Source organism: Piliocolobus tephrosceles, chromosome 3 (genome assembly GCF_002776525.5).
Source record: "Piliocolobus tephrosceles isolate RC106 chromosome 3, ASM277652v3, whole genome shotgun sequence".
In the NCBI taxonomy this organism is placed as follows: domain Eukaryota; kingdom Metazoa; phylum Chordata; class Mammalia; order Primates; family Cercopithecidae; genus Piliocolobus; species Piliocolobus tephrosceles.
Window position 1 is genome coordinate 61589308 of NC_045436.1, and position 20538 is coordinate 61609845.

Consider the following 20538-nt stretch of genomic DNA (forward strand, 5'->3'; position numbering starts at 1 on the left):
AAAGATTTAGCTTTGGGAGAAAATGAGCCTTTTGAAATTTTAACCTAGGTCAATCTAGTTGATTGGCATTAAGGACATAAGGGCTCATACACTTGTCTATGCGTCTGTCTCTTGTAGGTGGAAACATCATTTCGGTCTGTTCCCATACTTAAACAGTTTCAGGTCTCTGGACAAAAATTAACAATGTGAACAAGTTTGGTGATGAAGCACAGATAAAGTCCTTAAAATACATCTTAAGTTTACAGTCCCTTTTCCCATTTAATTTGTATAAGCACCACCAAAACTGGAGCCAAGGTTTCAAAAGGTAATGTTAACAGCAGGAACTATAATTTAATCACATCATACAACACTATGTAACATTCTATATTTCTGCCTGTTGATATGTAACATAGTTAAGTTTATTACAAACATTATTTCCTAAGACTTACGGTATAAGTGCTCCTTTTCAAGTATTACCACTTAATAGTGTTTAATCTACAAGGTAACATTAGGTAAATCAATGATAAATGTATATAATGCAATACACTGTGCCACTTCTCCCTACCCTGTGTTAAGGTATTATTAACAAAATCAATTAAGAAAAAAACAAGACAACTATTATAACTGAAACAAGGCTATGAACATCACAGATGCATGTCTGAGTAGATAAACAGCATTTCCCCTTAACATGAAGGTCATTTTGTCAGAGACTCCTGTGTCTTTAGGCTAGCATTGTTTTAGCAGCAGCTAGTCTTCAGGACAAGATCAAAAATTTCAAGTGAAAAAGATGAGTTACTCTGAGAAAACATCAATCCACATTACTAATAAAAGAAGCAAACTGCTGGTTTCACCTTAACATAAAATTGGGTGTGTTCCCTTTCACATGTGATTTAGTTCATTTATGTGATGATAGCAAAGCTTTGGAGTTCTGTGGTACATCAATGAGATGGACTAATTTGTTGAGAAAGCTCTTATTTGTTTTAATATTTAAATTGTAACAATACAATAACTAGAAAAAGGTCAGTGCCTCCGTAGCTTTCAACCCCATCAATTTCCATTTGTTTTTCAAAATAAAGTTGCAATTAAATCTATGCTTCTGCAACAATAGTGCAATCAAGTATCCTTTCCTGAATAAAGGAATTGAGGTTTATCCCAGTAGAAGCTTTAAATAAGGTAGACTGTTGCCAACTATTTATCAATTCTGTTATGTTTGATATAAAATGTATCTGGAAAGCTTAAATTGTCTTGTAAATCTAATTCGGCTAAAGCTTCATGTAAGCAGCAATGGAAATGAACAGAAGTGCACTCAATATAAAACACTTTTCAAAACTACTCCAAAAAACAAATGACAAAAAGAGGTTAAGAACAACTGAACATCTGTTGTGTGTACCAGATGTAAAAGATGGACCCCGTGGTTACTTGCACTGTTTCAATTATGTGAAGGTAAAATTAAGACTTAGTCCACTTCCATCTCTCCGGAGGATTTAGTATGCTGTGAGCTGTCTTTTGTTGAATCTGATTTAGTTTCATTTCCACTCTGTCCATCCATTGGGCCATTGTGTTCACTATTAGCTTTTGCTTTGTCTTCAGGAACTTCTACTTTTGGTTTGGGCTTGTAAATGATGGGGTTACAGAAATTATCCAGTTCCTAAAGACACGAAGAAATTGACTATATTAAAAAGATTACAGAACAAATTACCATTAACTTTCTAAATTCCACATTAACCTTCTGAATTTTCACATAATTCCACCTTTCTGAATTTGTGTTAGCTCAGCCAGATAACCAACTGTTTTCTTCAAATGCCTCATGAAAGATTTACCTTGTTTGTTAGTATATGTCTGTGGCAGTCAAAAATTATTGAATCTTAAACAATTATTTTTTGTACTTAACCTTTCTAATACTTGTTTCTTTATAATAATTCAAATATAGTTTACTTTGGCAGGAATAATTTTTAATTCTTCCTTTACATTATGTGTAATGCTTTGCTATAAGAATGACATCAAATAACACCTATTTCATAAATTGAAAATTTTCAACATTTATATGAAAACAATTCTAACAAATGGAATCATACAAATACACAAACAACTTTTTTTTTTTTGCAAATAGCTGAGTAGCCTCTTCTGTTGAGGGAAAAAGTGCCATGAAAGTAAATTGCAACTTAATAATTTAAATGAAACAATGTTCTTCAATTTCCTTGCTTTTTACATACAAATAGAAGAACACTATACAAACACTACTCAAATTTAAAAACCTTTTAAGATCAACGTCACAAAGATTGGGGTAGGGACGGAAATATAGGGATTAACATCCTAGGGGGAATGTTTTAGTTGCAAACTGCTCTTGTCACACTCCACATCTCATCTCATTAGGAGTAAAATATATATTATAGCTTCTTGGCAAAACTTTGTTAGAATAAAAATATTTTTATTACGTATTTATTAAAAATACCAGCTTTTGTTAAAAAAAGAAAAAATCACATATCCCAAAACATACTGAATTATATTTTTAAAATCCCCTGAAATTCCATCTCCTACAAATAAACAATATTAACCTTTGGTGGATATCCTTCTAGATGTATATTCAGGCATATGCATACATATAAACAAATCTATGAGCACACATATTTATACAAATTAATACATTTTATTTAGGTTTTGTAATTTAACTTAGCAATACACTGTATATATCTTTAGATCTAAATAGATATCTCTATATGTAAAATGCTATATTTAATGGCTGCATAGTGTTGTATGGATGCATCAATTTATTGATCTAGTTTCCTAGTGATAGGTATTTAGATGCCTTTTTTTTTTTTTTTAAATAGACAGGGTCCTGCTCTGTCGCCCAGCTGGAGTATAGTGGCACGATTGTAGCTCACTGCTGCCTCAAATTCCTGGACTCAAGGGAGCCTCCTGTCTCAGCCTCCCGAGTAGCTGGGACTACAGATATGCGCTACCACGCCCAGCTGATTTTTGTATTTTTTGTAGAGACAGGGTTTCGCCATGTTGTTTATGCTGGTCTCTAACTCCTGGGTTCAAGCAGTCTGCCTTTCTCAACCCCCACAAAGTGCTGGGATTACAGACATGAGCTGTCTCAACCCCCACAAAGTGCTGGGATTACAGACATAAGCCACCACACCTGGCCAACGTTTTCATTGGCAATATTTTTTAAATTGAAAAGTTTATCTTGGAATAAGATTTTACCATGAAAATTTATACACTTCAAACTAGGTCAAAGACAGACTTATACTGAAAAATTCTGTAATGAAGACTTAGAGGTCTCATCCAACCTATAAATCTGAAATACTTAATCAGAAGTTGCCACATTGCTTTTATTTCATTCTATATTACTCTTGAAGTTTAAAAACCAGCCTTGTATGACAAACTAAATCAATTACCCCATACCTAAAATCTTAATTTTTTTTAACTAAATAAAAAATTAGCCTTAAATTTCTGTTCTTCTAAGTTCTTCTGCAAGTTGATTATTTGCCAAAGTATGACTCTCATTAAAAAATTTTAATCCTTGAAACCATTAAAAAGGCAATTTCATAAACTTCTTACCTTTGACTTTGCTACTATTTCTGAAACTTTTACCACAGGATCTTGAGTGAGACTTAGTTTGTTTTGTGCATTCATCTTACTATTCAGCCAACTCATGGCATCACTGATATATTTTTCAACCTTTTCCATTTCAGCAGGATCCAGATGGTCATATCTTTCATCCTATTAAAAAAAAAAAAAAAAAAACTTGACTGCATGTAACGATTTTTCAGGTAGCACCAGTTTATTCATAATTTCTACTTTAAAAATTTACTCTTATTGACTGTATACCTCAAATGTATTCATCTGAAGAAACCACATACAAATAACACAGAACTGAAGAGAATGGGATAAAAGATAAAATCAGTGTGAGTTTAAAAAGGAAAGGTTCTCTGAAGAAATCAGGTTTGGGAAAGAATGACTAGTAAGGAATACTCATGGAGAAAGCACTTAGCCAAGAAAGAAGCTGCAACAAAATGGAATGTGTAAAGGAGAAATAAGGTGAACAAGGCATATAGCAAACTAGACACAAAATTATGAATATATAACAGAAAAGTATGTTAAATTCTTGATTAGAAAAATGACAAAATTCTTTCTGAAAAAGAGAAACTGCCGTTGTCACATATAATAGACAACCAAGTAGTCATGGTTTAGGTTAGTAGTGATAGAATCAGAAAGAAATGGCAATGAACATATAGAAAGAGAATCTCCTGATGGATTACAGTTTGGACACAGAATATAAAGGGAAAGAGAATGTAAGAACACTCCAAAGTCAAAGAAGTAGGAGGATGGTGATGCCATTTTTAAAACCATAAAGCTATATATATGAAGGAAAAAAAACCCAAACAAACAAAAAACCCATAAAGTTCCCTCAGATACCCAAGTCCTCTTTCTGCTTGTATGATCAGAAATTATGCATCAATCATCTGACTTAGTTTCTAGGTTGCCACATTTTCTTGAATTTCTTCCTATGTCATGGATCACTTTTTAAGTTTCTTTTGCCAGTTCATCCTCATTCATCTCTCTACCCACATGCTTAAAAAAAAATTGCTTATGTTTCAAATACCTGATTATGTCCCCACCTCCTCTTCCCAGTTTTCCTCATCTCAGCAAATGGAAACTTCATTCTTTCAGGTCAAAATCCTTGGAGTCATTTTCAACTTCTTTGTGATAGATTTACATCAAATCTATCAGGAAATCTTAAAAGCATCTACCTTCAAAATAAATGGAAAAATCTGACCACTTCTTGGCTCCCCAACCCTACTATCTGGGTTCGAGCCTCCATTTCTTGCTGGTATTATTCTAATAATGTCTTAATCTGTCTCTCTGCCTCCAGATCCTTAAAAATAAAGCCAAATGTTATTACTCCTGTGCTCAAAACCTCCAACAGCTTCCTATCTCAGAGTAAAATCCAAAGTTTAACAAGGGCCAACAAGACCCATTTATGATCTGGCAACTGCCACACTTACCGCTATTTTCAACCACACTGACCTTGCTGTTCCTCTAACATGTTCTCCCCTTGGTGTTTTGCAACTGCTATTCATTGTCTAGAACATTTCTCTTCCAGTTATCACACATCTTTGAGTTTTCACTTCTTCATTTCTCTCCTAACATGTGTATCACCTTATTAGTACACCCTTCTGACAAACCTCTTCCAACTCTGGCAGTCCTTTACTTTTTCTTCAGCTTTTTATTACTATCTGATATAACTTACAGTAATTTATTGTCCACCTTTCACTATTGAAGCATATTAAAAACAAGTTCAATGTTTTGACACTATAGTTCGATCACCTAGAAAATAGCCTAGCCCATAATAAAAACTCAAATGTTTGAGCAAAAGTGAAGTCTTGCCTTGTGTGGGATTATATCTTAAACGTGTATATTGAAGAAGAGAGCTAAAGCCTGGGGAGCACTGTGCCACTAGTAATTATACCAGATTTAAAATATTCTTGGTGTTTTCATTGGGTTGTTTCTTCTTTCTTACTTTTTCATTATCCTTACATTCTATCTGTGCCTATAAGAACAATTTGAACACTGATATTAACAGGCATATTTACAATCAATATCTGAATTTTTCCTTTAGGTTTGCTGGACTGCAGTTTTTGTTTCACAAAACTCAAAAATCTCTTATTTCTAAAATAAGTAACTGTTTTCCATTTTGTGTAGTGGAAAGCAATACAGTTGCTGAGAATTTGTATGTTGATGTGAGACTGGTTAGGTTTGAGTGTTGATTCCATCATTAACTACTTGGGTAAACCTCAGTAAGTTGCTTAAGCATTTCTGTTTCCTTAGTTGTAAAATAAAGATAACATTAACTTTGTATAGGATACATCCTGGTGAGATAATCTACATAAAATACTTAAAATTCATGATGTGCTCAATAAATGTAAGCTATTTTCACATGTTTGAATATTTCTGGTGCTAGTCTCTTCTTCCTACTAATGCACGTTTAACATCAATGACAAAAACTAGGGATTACAGAGAATATTTCCTTAGAGTAGGGATCAAAAAACTTGTACCATCAGCTAAATCCAGCCACTGCTTATGATTTTTTAAATAAAGTTTTTGGGAACACAGCCATGTCCATTAGTTTGCATATTGTCTATGGTACTTTTGTGCTACAATGGCAGATATGAATAGCTGTACAGACACAGTAAAAACTGTAAAGCCTAAAATATTGTTTGTCTTAAAAAAAGTCTGATAACTACTGATTTAGAGGAAATAAAACAATAAGCTTAATTTTCTCAAATTTTATATCTAAATGGAAATATCATGTGTATAACTACATATTTGAGACTTAAAGACAGTGGAAAGATTAAGGTTATATAGATTTGAATATGTTTATAAAAGAATAAAGCATACAGGAGATTATGGATGACTAATGGACTGGAGGACAAAAAGCAACTAAAAGAAAAATGAGCCAAGAAACAAAATAATGGCTAGCAGAGTCCAGTCTCAAAGAAGCCCATAATTTAAAAAAAAGTCAAAGAGGTCCTCTTTTTCACTACATAAAAAACATAAAAATGAAATTGCTAAGAAGAAAACAATGGATTTGGTCACTGGGTTATTTTATAATGTAGTTTCAGGAAATTCTAAAAGATGAAAGCTTCGTACCTTCACTGTATTTCAAATGTATCCGAATCCTTAAGTGAAATTCTTCAATAAAAAAGTAAGTTTTAAATTTGGTACACAAAGTCTCTGGAATTTGATAGCTACAACTGCTATAGCTTTATAGCTGAGAACTTTTAGATTTGCCCCATTCTATGTACCATGCACATGCCATCGTCAACAATTGGCTTTATGAATTCAATACCTTGTTTCTATAAGCTTCTATCACTTTCATGACAAGTTGGATCTTTTTTCCCAGGTCATTTAAGGCTTTTGGTCTCTCTTCATGCTCCATGTACTTCATTTGAATAGGCTGGCCATATTTCTGTTAACATGAGAAATTTTTAAAGAAGAAAAATTGTTATTATTTGAGTTTTAACAGAAAACTTTTATAGGGCCCTTATAGGATGATAAATAGAAAGAAAAGATGGACAGATAAAAATATGTCCCCTCTTATTTTCCTATATGGAAGCGAGTTCCAGTAGCTACTTCCTCAATCCTACACACGGCTGCCTTCCTCACACCTTATCTCTTTTTCTCACTCATTAAGATTATTTCTTAGCTTCTCCAATCCAACATCTCAATCAAAATTTTAATTCCTTAAAAGCTGGGTGTTAAAACTTTGTAGAACTATTAAAATAAGAAAACCATAAAAACTATACTGCATGCAGAATTTGTAGATTTGAAACTTGGTATCAAATACTCAAAACCATAATATAACCCTCTATGTACAACATAATTACTGGGACTGATAATTATTATCAACTAAATATTATTTGTATATTTAATCAGTAAAATGAGTACTGTAGTATATGTAGGTTTTTCCCCTACATGTCTTGGATTAAGGAGTTTCTAAATGTTAAAACAGACTCTGTAGTTTTGGGAAGGGGCGCACATTAGAAGGATAAAATCACTATTTTCTTTTAAATTCTTTATATACTTAAATAAAAATCGGCTTATTTTAGAACAATTTTAGATTTACAGAAAAGTTAACGGAAATTATACAGAGAGCAAGCACCAGACGCTTCACTATGCTTTTCCCTAATGTTAGCATCTTAGGATACATTTGTCGAAACTAAGAAACTACCACTGCAGCATTACTATTAACTGAACTACAGTCTGAGTTCATTATCATCTGTTCCAGGATACCATTACTAAATTTGGTCTATTCATATCATACTCTTTATAGTTTAAATGTTTTTGAAAGGGAAGCAAGTAGTGCATTTTTTTTTTTTTTCCATTGGGCCAGGGTCTTGCTGTGTCACCTAGGCTGGAGTACAATGGCAACAGCTTACTGTAGCCTCAAACTCCTGGGTTCAAGTGATCCTCCTGCCTCAGCCTCCCAACCTGGAACTACAGGCACATACCACTGTGCCTGGCTAATTTATTTTTTTGTAGAGATGGGGTCTTGCTTTTTTGCTCAAGGCTGGTCTTGAACTCCTGGCTTCAAGTGATTCTCCTGCCTTGGCCTCTCAAATTGCCAACATTACAGAAAAAGTAAAACTTGTGAAAACTTCTGTAACATTAATTTCTATGGCTACTTATATATTTGAAGCAGAAGAATCCATGATAGGAACTGCTGGGATTTCCAGTTATTTCTACTGGCCTCAGCTGCTTGGCTTGTGTTTCTTTTTGAGAAGGAGTTTCACTTTTGTTGCCAAAGCTGCAATGATGCGATCTCAGCTCACTGCAACCTCTGCCTCCTGGGTTCAAGCGATTCTCCTGCCTCAGCCTCCTGAGTAGTGGGATTACAGGTGCATGCCACCATGCCTGGCTAATTTTTTGTACTCTAAGTAGAAATGGGATTTCACCATGTTAGCCAGGCTGGTCTGGAACTCCTTACCTCAGGTGATACACCCACCTCGCTTCCCAAAGTGCTGGGATTACAAGTGTGAGCTACTGCGCCTGGCCGGCTTGTGTTTCTTTTAGGGAGATAGGGATTAAAAACCACCAAGAAGATATGGTAAAGCCTAGTTTTGCTATCATAAACTTAGGTTTTCTAATTATTTCCTTTGGAAGTAATTTGTTGGCATGAAGGTAATTTTTTGCACAATATTAACTTCTTTTAAGTTGAGTAACTTCTTTTGCACACCCTCCCCCACCTCATGCCTGTCCCAAGTTGTAAAGGGCCATCTTTTCCCATATTCTAAAAATCCTTGTTAATGTCATCATGTAGCATCTATGTAATCCCTTGCTACTCAAAGAATGGTTGGGGACCAGCAGCATCAGCATCACTTGGAAGCTTGTTAAAAGTGGGTCCACCTTGTATCTACTGAATCAAAATTTCCATTTCAGTAAGCACCCAGGTAATTCATACGCACATTAAAGAGCTGCTATGATCCATACTAAGAAGGAATGACTGAAAATTTCCTCCATCCTTCCAATATAGACTTTTTTTTTTTGAGATGGAGTCTCGCTCTGTCGCCCAGGCTGGAGTGCAGTGGTGCAATCTCAGCTCACTGCAAGCTCCCTCCCGGGTTCACGCCATTCTCCTGCCTCAGTCTCCCGAGTAGCTGGGACTACAGGTGCCCGCCACCATGCCCGGCTAATTTTTTGTATTTTCTTTTTTTTTGGTAGAGACGGGGTTTCACCGTGTTAGCCAGGATGGTCTCGATCTCCTGACTTCGTGATCTGCCCGCCTCGACCTCCCAAAGTGCTGGGATTACAGGTGTGAGCCACAGCGCCCGGCCCAATATAAACTTTTAATCTTTTAAGGTATTTTTTTCCAGATTTGGTAGCAAGTATGGAGAAAGGAGTCAACAGTGGTCTTTCCCTAAAATAACATCACTGACCTAAAAAAGGAGATTTTGTGGTCAAGTCTCCTTATTTCTGAAAGGACGTTAAAATTCAAGAGCAGTGGCACTATTTTTTAAGTCCTGGCTGGTCAGGTATCCCCATGAGCTACACTGTGAAAATACAACAGGCCACTGTAGTATTACTCCCTAACATCAGACAGTTAAGAGTCAGAGGAGCAGGGGAAGAGGATGACTCCCTTAATGGATAAGAAAGGGTCAAGATTATATATGTATTACTTCTTAAAGACATGCCAGTAATATATAACTTGTGCAAAAATAACACTGATCATCTATAAACATTTATATTTCGACATTATGACTATACAATATCTGATTTCAATTATGTAGTACTGCTTGCCTCTCAAAATGCTTTTAAAATTAGAACATTTCCTCTTACACATTTCTGATTTAGTAATTTTTCATGTACTTACTAAAAACATACAGATCCAGCAATCTCACTGTGTATATATCCAGAGAAAATAAAATCAGTATGCCAAAGAGATATCTGCACTCCATGTTCACTGCAGCATTATTCACAATAGCCAAAATACAGAATCAATGTAAGTGTCCATCAATTAAATGATGGATAAAGAAAATGTGGTATGCATATACAGTGGAATACTATTCAGCCTTAAAAAGAAGTAGATCCTGTCATTTGAGACAATTTAGATGAACCTGGAGGACATTATGCTAAGTGAAATAAGCCAGGCACAAAAAGACAAATACTGTATGATCTCAAAGGTTGACTCTAAAAAAGGTAAACTCTTAGAAGCAGATAGTAGAATTGGTGGTTATCAGGTAGTATGATGGAGAGCTATTGGTCAAAGGATGCAATATTTCAATTAGACAAGAGGAGTAAGTCCAAGAGATCTATTGTACATATATATATAACAATATACTGTACATTCGAAAATTGCTTGAGAGAGTAGATTTTAAGTGTTCCCCTCCCAAAGAAACATATGTGAGGTAACTCATTTGTTAAATAGTTTGACTTAGCCATTCTACAATGTGTGCATAATCAAAACATCATGTCGTACACCATATATACAATTTTCCCCTCAATTAAAAAATTAAAAATTAATAGAACATACACTGTGCTATTACATCCTAATTTTTAGAAAAAATTACTGATTTACACTAACATGGACTTTAAAAAATGTACCTTTAGTTCTTGAAGCTTATCCACATACACTTGTTTAGGTTGGTCCTCTCCATCTTCATAAAGCCAATTTTCTGTGTCTTCCAATATTACAGACAGTTTATTCATGTCCTAGTAATATATTTGAGAGACACTGATTAAAAATACTTTCCTAAGAAATAAAAGTCATTATTGGGCCCAGTGCAGTGCCTCATGACTGTAATCCCAACACTTTGAAAGGCCAAGGTGGGAGGATCGCTTGAGCCCAGAACCAAGAGACCAGCCTGGGTGATATGGCAAAATCATGTTTCTACAACAAATTAAAAAATTAGCCAGGCATGACGGCACGTGCCTGTATTCCCATCTATTTGTGAGGGTGAGGTGAGAGGATTGCTTGAGCCTGGGAAGTAGAGGTTGCAGTGAGCTGAAATCGTGACACTGCACTCTAGCCTGGGCGACAGAGCTAGATGCTGTCTCAAATAAATAAATAAATAAATCAATAAATAAATAAATAAATAAATAAATAGTGAAAATTATGGAAGGACAGAATGTTTTTCAAGTATAAAATATCAAATTTCAAAATTTTCTAACTTCTTATTCAAAAATATGTTTTTAACCATACTTCTGCAACTTGCAAAAATAACTAAGAACCCTCCCCATATGGGCCCAAGACTGGCAACAATAACAACATTTGGTACATTTATTTATGTAATTTGTACTAGCATTCTCAAGTAACATTTAAATAGTCCTCACAAAAATTACAGAATTTAGACTTACTTCTGGAGTGATGAATTTTTCATAGACAGTGCCCAGCCTGTCTCTAAAATCATATACATATTCTTCAACGGCATTCTTAGCATCATTTCTTTCTTTCTCCAACTTATCTTGCATAATCATCTTCCCCTATTCAAAAAGCTTCAGATTAGTTGTCATAAGAATACGCGTTAGGGAAACAGAAATCAAAACCACAATGAGATACCACTTCACACTCACTAGGATGATTACAATAAAAAAATAAGTATTCATGAGGATGTGGAGAAAGTGAAACCCTTGTACACTGCTGAGAGGAATGTAAAATGCTGCAGCCACTATGGAAAACGTTTTGGCTGTCCCTCAAAATGCTAAGTGCAGAATTTCAATTTCACTCCTAGCAGAGACTTGAACAGATATTTGTATGTCACTGTAGCATTATTCACAATAGCCAAAAAGTAAAAACAATCCAAATGCGCACTAATAGATGAACGAATAAAAAAAGTATATAAATGCAATGTAGTATTTTATTTCATTTTAAGAAGAAATGAAGTTATGATACGTGCTGAAACAAGGTGAATCTTGAAGTCATTATGCCAAATAAGCCAGACACAAAAGGACAAGCATTGTATAATCCCACTTAACATGATTCTTATCTATGGATAACTAGGCAATTCACAAAGACAGAAATTAGGGGACTGGGAGAAGGGAGGAAAGCAAGTTATTATAGAGTTTACATTTGTGATGGAATTGTTTTGAAAACAGACAGTGGTGATGGATGCACAATACAGTGAATGTAATTAAAGTCATTGAATTACACAACTAAAAATGGTTTTAATAGCAAATTTCATGTAAAAATTTAATGTAGTATACCAAAAACCACTGGATTGTATACTTTAAATGGGTTATGATCTCATGTATCTCAATAAAGCTGTTAAAAATCAAAAGAAAAGATAGCCTATGTCATTCTACATACTCAGGTTAAAATCCTAGGTTCCCTACTTACTATCTTGAGATAGCAGAAAAATCATTTAAACGTAAGTTTTCTTATGCTAAAACAGACGGCATAATTCCATCTAACTCATAGGGCTGCTAATAAGGTTGACAGAATTCATGTCAAATATTTAGTTAAATGTTTGACACATACCTGGTACTGAATAAAAGCCTTGCGGGGGTGGATATGGTATAGTTGTTGTGATATTGAGCTTTGGAGAACAATCACCTGGATCCAAATCTAAAGGGTATTTCTGATCCTGGGTGATTTAATCTACTTGTGTCTCAGTTTCCTCACCTGTAAAATGTAGTTCTCTAACAGAACCTACACTTCATAGGTTTGAGGGTATAAATAAAAAGTATTTATAGATGTTAGTTTATGATGAACAAAAGCAAAGAAATAACCTGAAGATTATAATACTTGAGCAAAATTTTCACTTTAATAAAAACACATGTAAACATAAGAATCCCTTTATAAACTACCATGGATTCATATTTGTGAACTGAAAATGAGACTTTCAAAAGTTAAGAAAATCTCATTTTATGTACAAAATTTGCTATAACCGTGCTTCCCTACGATTCATTTCTTTGGGAAAGTTTTTCTCAAGACACACAAATTCCAGATTATTCAGGCTCTCCAGGAATGCTTGCTTCACATAAAATGCAGCCGTTAACAATTAATGAATAGATGATATAGGTAGGTACTACAAAAGCAAGCATTGTAAAGTCAGAAGACTGACCTTTTAATGCAGGCCAAGCTTGTAAAAATTAGGAACTACTGCTTAAATGCAAACTTACAAAATATAAATTACTTCTTACACAGATACTGGTAAAGAAACAACACTCGTTTCCTCTAGAGACTGTAACTTAAACATGTAAATAGAAAAGAACATACAAGAAAATGTCAAGAATTAACAAAGATTTTTAAAAAAATATTTAATGGATGTCAGAAAACATTTTGAATAGAGATATAATCTTTAAGGACAACACAGGAGAAGAGGGGAGCAGCTAATATTTTCCCATATGTTGTCTGCTGGGTGTCATTGTTAAAGACAGGATAAAAGGAAGAATCAATTTCAGAAGTCTTTCCCTATAGAGGAGGCAATACTTGTTTTTCACGCAACTAAGATGAAAGCTACACAGTACATAAGGCATTAATACAGCTGAGTATTTTGTAAAAAATAAAGCAATTTAGTAATTTACTTAATATAATTCCTTAGGAGTTATAAACTAGTGCCCTAAATTTTGGAGATAATCATTGACTTCTACAAAATATCAGAATAAATTACCACCTATTTCAACATCAACTCGGATTTACATACTTCATTTTCAATGTAGCTGTTGAGAAGATCTTGGCCCAGTTGTCTACATAGGCTACTCTGGATCGGTAGATCAATACTTTTGACTTTTCCTTTTTTAAGTGTCTGATTTAATCGGTCTTGTTTGTCTGAGACAGCTGACTGCAAATCCGAAAGAGAAGTATAAATTTCTAAAATTAGCTTAAAAATAGATTTAAGAGGTAAAACAGGAATTAAAATCAAAACGATTATGATCTGTTATATTTATTTTAAAGTACTACCTTAAGACTGATGGTATTTTGTAGTCTGGGTATGTTAAATCCTAGTTTCTATATTAAAAATATTGGGTTGGAAATGCAAAGCAAAATTAAAATGAGTAGCTACTTCTCACCCATTACGGTGGCTATAATAAAAAAAAATAAAATAATAAGTGTTGGTGAGGATGTGGGGAAACTGCAACCCCTCATACATTGTTTGCAGGATTGTAAAATGTTGCAGCCATTCTGGAAAACCGTTGGGAAGTTCCTCAAAATGTTAAAGATGACAATATTAACAAAACAATGTTAACAAAAATGTTAAACGATTATGACCCAGCAATTCCATTCCTAGGTATATGCCCAAGAAAAATGAAAATACACACCCCTGCAAAACCTGTACATGATTGTTCATAACAGCATTATTCATAATAGTAAAAAAGTGAAAATAACCCAAATGTCTATCAATTGATAGATGGCTAAATAAAATGTGGTATGTATTCATACAATGTCATATTATTCAGCCATAAAAAGGAATAGTGATATTTCCTACAACCTGGATGAACCTTGAAAACATTATGTTTGGTGAAAGAAGCCAGTCACAAATAAGCACATACTGTTTAACTATATGTATTTGAAATGTTCACAATAGGCAAATCTATTGCCTATTCCCTATGGCTGGCAGGGAGAGGGTTGAAGGGAAATGGGAAGTCACTCTTAATAGATACAAGGCCTCTCTTTGGGATGATGAAAATGTTCTAAAATTGTGATGATGGTTGCACAACTGAATATACTAAAAACTGTACACCTAATTGGATGAATTGAATGATACGTAAACTAAATCTCAATAAAGCTGTTCAACAATTAATTTTTGAAAAATGCCAGAAAAAAAGTTTCCAGGTTTTAAATAACTTTAGAATCTAAGATTTAAAATTAAATCTTTATAATCTCTGAGAAATGAATCTATTTGGCTAACCTGCATAGATTAAGTTCTATGCAGGTTAGAAAAATCTGCTGAAGATGACAGCTTAAGAGTTATAACCACATTCATCTGGGTGACTGGGGCCAAGTCTCTCCCTTCTGTCTTATTGGCAATAGCTGTCTTAGAAAAATAATTACTCTCAAGAAATCATTTATCCTTTAACATTTTATTTCTGAAAGTATTAATTTTTGCACATAGAAAAATATTTTATGATATACTTAGAGTGGTTAATTCTGAGATACAGAGTACAGCTAATATAAGTTTTCCTCATATAGCTTGTTCCATCTCATATTTTTCTGAAATGATTTTTTTACTTAAAGTTAAAATTTTAACTTATGTATTCGTACTTTAGAAATACAATGCAGTTATTGGTGAAGCATGAGAAATAATGAATTAAAGAAATAAGGTAAAGAATTTAGGCAATTTTATTGTTGGGTTCTTTGATAAAATCTCCTTTTTTTTTTTTTTTAATAAGTTCAAGGGCACACGTGCAGGTTATATAGGTAAACTCATGTCACAGGGGCTTGTTGTACAGATTATTTCACCACCCAGGTATTAAGCCTAGTACCTGTTAAGGGGAGGGATCCTCTCCCTCCCTTCCACCCTCCACCCTTCACTCTCCAATAAGCGTCAATGTTTGTTGTTCCCCTCTACGTGTACATGTGTTCAAATGAGATGAAAAAAAAAGTTAATGAAAAATATATCTTTTTTCCTACCAAAAAAGGTAATTTTGCTGATGTTGTTAGGGTTCATTTTTTAAAAACACAACTTTTTTTTTTTTAATTATACTTTAAGTTCTAGGGTACATGTGCGTAACGTGCAGGTTTGTTACATATGTATACTTGTGCCATGTTGGTGTGCTGCACCCATCAACTCGTCAGCACCCATCAACTCATCATTTACATCAGGTATAACTCCCAATGCCATCCCTCCCCCCTCCCCGCTCCCCGTGATAGGCCCCGGTGTGTGATATTCCCCTTCCCGAGTCCAAGTAATCTCATTGTTCAGTTCCCACCTATGAGTGAGAACATGCGGAAAAACACAACTCTTAATAAATCATTAAAGCATACTTATTCCAGCTATCAGCTTTCTATACTTTCTCACAGTTCTAAGATCAAAAATATCAACTGCATTAAAAGAAAACATTATAAAATACAATAATTCAAAATATCAATTTCAAAAAGACACAACTATAGAAAAAGTAAACCAAACCTTTGTTTTGGCTCCTGTATGATCAATTTCCTCTTCTGGGGTGTGTTCCACATGACATTTTTGATGCCCTCCTTCTTCTTGGTCAACCTGCATTTTATCCTAGAAAGAAAATACATAACTGATAATATATGCAGTGTCTTTTTTTTGTTTTAGAAATGTAAACTGCATCTTGGAGTTCAAGTTTGTTTTGAAAAGTAAAATGTAGAAACAGTTAAGTAGAAGCTCATTTTTCAAATGAGAATTGCTACAAATAAACAGATTAACAGGTAAGTAAAGTGGAAAGATTTGATGCTATCGGATAAATCTTGTTTGATTTGTCTATGGCTAAGTAATTGCAAAATACATGGAAAATTGTTCTCAATTCAAATTTACAAATAAAGATTCACAAAAGCTTACAAAAAAAAGAGAACACTCAAGGGTTGGGGGCTAGGGGAGGGATAGCATTAGGAGAAATACCTAATGTAGATGACGGGTTGATGGGTGCAGCAAAGCACCATGGCACATGTATACCTATGTAACAAACCCACATGTTCTGCACATATATCCCAGAACTTAAAGTTATAATAAAAATAAATAAAAAAGAGAACATTCAACTTGATATGAAAAATGTTTATAAGTAACACAAGAAAATAAAATGAAAAAGATACAAAATCTATGAATTACACAAATATAATACATCTTTAAATTGTAAAATGTAAAATAATTAGAAATACCCACTCTTGAGTTTTGATATAAATTAATGAAAATTAATCAAATTAATCAAAACTCAAAGTGGGTGTTTCTAAATTATTAAAAGGTATACTTTTAAGATTTTTTTTCTTTTTATGTCTAAAAACCAAACTTTCTACCAATAAAATCTCCAAAATGAACTCTCCACTTGGCAAATAATCCCATATATATAATAGATTTTTTTGGTCACCTTCTTAATCCTATCTGTCACTATCCTCCTGAGGAAAGCTTGAAATGTAGGAATCAGCACAATTTAGGTCTTCAACTACATCTAGAATTAAGCAAATCTGTAATACCCGGAAAGGTATCTTGAATAAAAGTTTATTTCTGCCAAAGAGGAGCTAATTTTTTTTTTTTTTTTTTTTGTAGTTAAAAGGTCAATTATTCTTTGGGAGGCTGAGGCAGGCGGATCACGAGGTCAGGAGTTTTGAGACCAGCCTGACCAACATGGTGAAACCCCGTCTCTACTAAAAATACAAAAATTAGCCGGGCGTGGTGACGTGTGCCTGTAATCCCAGCTACTCAGGAGGCTGAGGCAGGAGAATTGCTTGAACCTGGGAGGTGGAGGTTACAGTGAGCTGAGATCGTGCCACTGCACTCCAGCCTGGGTGACAGAGCAAGACTTCGTCTCAAAAAAAAAGAAAAAAGAAATCAATTATTTCTGATATTTCAACTGCCCTCCCCCACCTTACAACCTCCCCAACCCTGTTGATAGGTAAGATAAGTGAAAAAAGTGATAAAGTGTTGAGTTATTAACTCTAATTTTTGTATTACTCAGAAAAAAATGCTAAAAAATGCCTTATCACTTAGAATTTTTATATTTATTGAAAGAGCTCTTCTATTGTTTATATATTTGTATCTCTCATAGAGAAAAGGAAAATAAACCAGATTAAGTAGTTATTTCTAAAATTTCTTCACATTCAGAATCCAACTCTTCTGAATCACTTAATCCAGTTGTTAATGTATATTTCTATACAATATCATTCTACATGTCATCAAGAGTATAAATGACCCAGCATTTGTTTAAAAGTTGCTCTAATACAGTCTCTAGTGTTTTCTTACAAGTCACTAATACCTATTCTACAAGATTTATGACTGTATCTTTATCACAACCTGTTTTCAAACAACCAGGACTCATATTCCTTCCTTGAATGCTCCTTAAATGGTTTGTTCACTAAAATGTCAAGAGGTTGCCAACTACCTAGTCATGCCACTAGGAATTTCAACCGAGTTAACAGATGCACAGGTGATGAGAAGTATCTCATGACTATTGTGATGGTCAACAGCAAACATAAGATGTTATCATTTGTAAGACTCATTAAGATACATTTAAAAGCAGAAAATTACACATCTTAAAATGGATATGAAATGCTAATAAACTGTTAATTCTTTGAAATGATTTAAAAATGTTTATAGAAATATTATCAATAGTGGAATAATTAATGGAAGTGCCTCTAGACTCTGGCTTCCCTGACAGATTTTAAACTCCGTGAGAGTTGAGTTTAAACTCCATGAGATGGTTGTCTTTCTGTTTGCTGCTATGGCCAAGCACACATTTTAGGTACTCACAGCTATTTGTTAAATAAACATAAAGCACTTAAGAAACAAATCTACATACTATCATGAACTGTAAGGTTTTACCCGATTTGTTGCTTGATTTGCCCTCTCAATTTCACTTTTTTTTTTTCTGGCTATTCCCCCATTCTCCACACCTATATCCTAAACACCAACAACTCTCCTATTTGTTACAACAACAAAAATGAAGGCCTTCCTGTCTCAGTACCTTTCTATTTGTTATTCACTCTGCCTGGACAACTACCTACCTACTCCTTACCCTTAAACTGTCTTTTGCATCCTTCAGACTAGCTTACCTGTTTCTTCCTAAGTGGTTTCCTCATCACTATCACATAATTCCCACTACACATCCCATTTCCTTTATGTTTATATGCTATCTTTTTGCTTCATGCCTGTCTTCTCCCACTAGACTGTAGGTTACAGATGTGTGGCAACCTTTTCAATCTTGTTTAATCACTGTATCCCTAGTGCACAGAAGAGTCCTGGCTACACATAATCAAATATTTTGAATTAAACAAAGAAATAGAAGTAGATAAAAAGATAAAGAACCCAAATGGTCAACAACTGGGAAATAGTTAAACTGTGGTACATTAGTAAGATGAATAGCATATAGTTTCTTTGATCCCTGGGTTTTGTGATATAGTTTAAGATGTGATAATTTTTGTTTTTCTTGAGGACTCTGTTGTCCAGGATGGACTCAAACTCTGGCCTCAGCGTCCTGAGTAGCTGTAACTATAGGCACAAACCAAAGTACCCGGGGCTTGATGTAGTAATTTCTTAGTAAGTACCTGGAGCCTGATGTGGTAATTTCTTAGTAAGTATCCAGGGCTTGATGTGGTAATTTAATATGCCCCTGTATTAAATTATACCTACAAGAGAGGGGTCAATTTTCTCACACGTCATTATATTGAAGTCAGCAAGCTCTATTGTGATTTTTCAGGAAAATCAATGCTATTTTAATTTTGAATTAGAAAATAACACATATAAAATAATCTTTCACAAACTGACCCTCATAGGAAAAAAAAGGCTCCTGCTGATGTTCACTGGTTTATGTCTGGGCCTCTTTATCTACCTCAGAGCCAGCAATACCATCAGCTAGGATAGAGTAAAAAGAAGAACTTATTATCTTATTATTCCCCACCCCTTGAAATTTAAACAATTAGCTTCCAGAGTCTTTGAATTGGTTTACTTTTTTGAGGGGAAGGGGAGACTACTTTATAATGGTATTTAAGTCTTTAAACTTCCAAATACAGAATTAAAGACAAAAATCCTACAGAAAACCATTAAGAAAGTGCACAGGCCGGGCGTGGTGGTTCACACCTGTAATCCCAGCACTGTGTGGGGTAGAGGCTGGCAGATCACAAGGTTAGGAATTTGAGACCAGCCTGACCAATATGGTGAAATCTCATCTCTACTAAAAATACAAAAATTAGCCAGGCGTGGTGGCATGTGCCTGTAATCCCAGCTACTAGAAGGGTGAGGCAGGAGAACTGCTTGAACCTGGGAGGTGGAGGTTGCAATGAGGCGAGATTGCACAACTGCACTCCACCCTGGGCGACAGAGTGAGACTCTGTCTCAAAAAAAAAAAAGAAAAAGAAAAAAGTGCACAGAATATTTTCAACACAGTGTATTCAGCATCATTGCTTTTATTAGCAAGGAAAAGGAAATAAATAACAATTTATTCAATATTTATTATATTAGCTGTGGTAGGGATTTAAAAGATTTAGGCTGGGCATGGTGGCTCAAAAAAAAAAATATAATACATATATGAATGTGCTCACCAACAATGCCAAGTATATGATCTGTGTTAGTTACCTTTTTCTTTGATTACATACATTGTAAAAAAAATATTAAGGAACACATCACCTATCCAGAAATTCCTTGTATGGGAACCTCAACTGCCTGCAAATGTTCTAGCAAGCCAAAAACTATCATAAGCAGGTAAGTCTCTGAGTAACCAAAGCAGAGGTCATAAATCCATGCACTTTATTCACATGTGAACCCACTTAGTTCACATACAGAAATCATCCTTTAAAGTTTGGTTAACTGAATTTCCGGCTCACAAACAGAAGCAGCAAATAAGAAATGCCAGGGGAAGTACAAGATGGGTGCCATACTATTCTTGTTGTATTTTCAGTTCCTAGGATTCACTAATATTATATAAAGAAAATTAAAGGTCTCA

General features: G+C 34.4%; 1 protein-coding gene across 4 annotated transcripts in view; it reads right to left on the minus strand.

Annotated features, from left to right (window-relative positions):
• Positions 1 to 233: 233 nt before the first annotated feature.
• The window catches only part of HSPA4L (heat shock protein family A (Hsp70) member 4 like), a 56549-nt gene continuing 36244 nt past the window's right edge, over positions 234 to 20538 (minus strand). For 2 of the 4 annotated variants that reach the window (XM_031935318.1, XM_023217569.1), the window contains exons 13-19: positions 16053 to 16151; positions 13629 to 13766; positions 11341 to 11466; positions 10588 to 10695; positions 6836 to 6955; positions 3544 to 3705; positions 234 to 1627 (exon numbers count right to left, since the gene is read on the minus strand). In XM_031935318.1, the coding sequence (XP_031791178.1) occupies positions 1436 to 1627; positions 3544 to 3705; positions 6836 to 6955; positions 10588 to 10695; positions 11341 to 11466; positions 13629 to 13766; positions 16053 to 16151 (945 nt within the window). In that variant the 3' untranslated portion in view covers positions 234 to 1435. The remainder of the gene's footprint in view (positions 1628 to 3543; positions 3706 to 6835; positions 6956 to 10587; positions 10696 to 11340; positions 11467 to 13628; positions 13767 to 16052; positions 16152 to 20538) is intronic. The other 2 variants (XM_023217568.3, XM_023217571.2) reach the window with 2 other exon arrangements.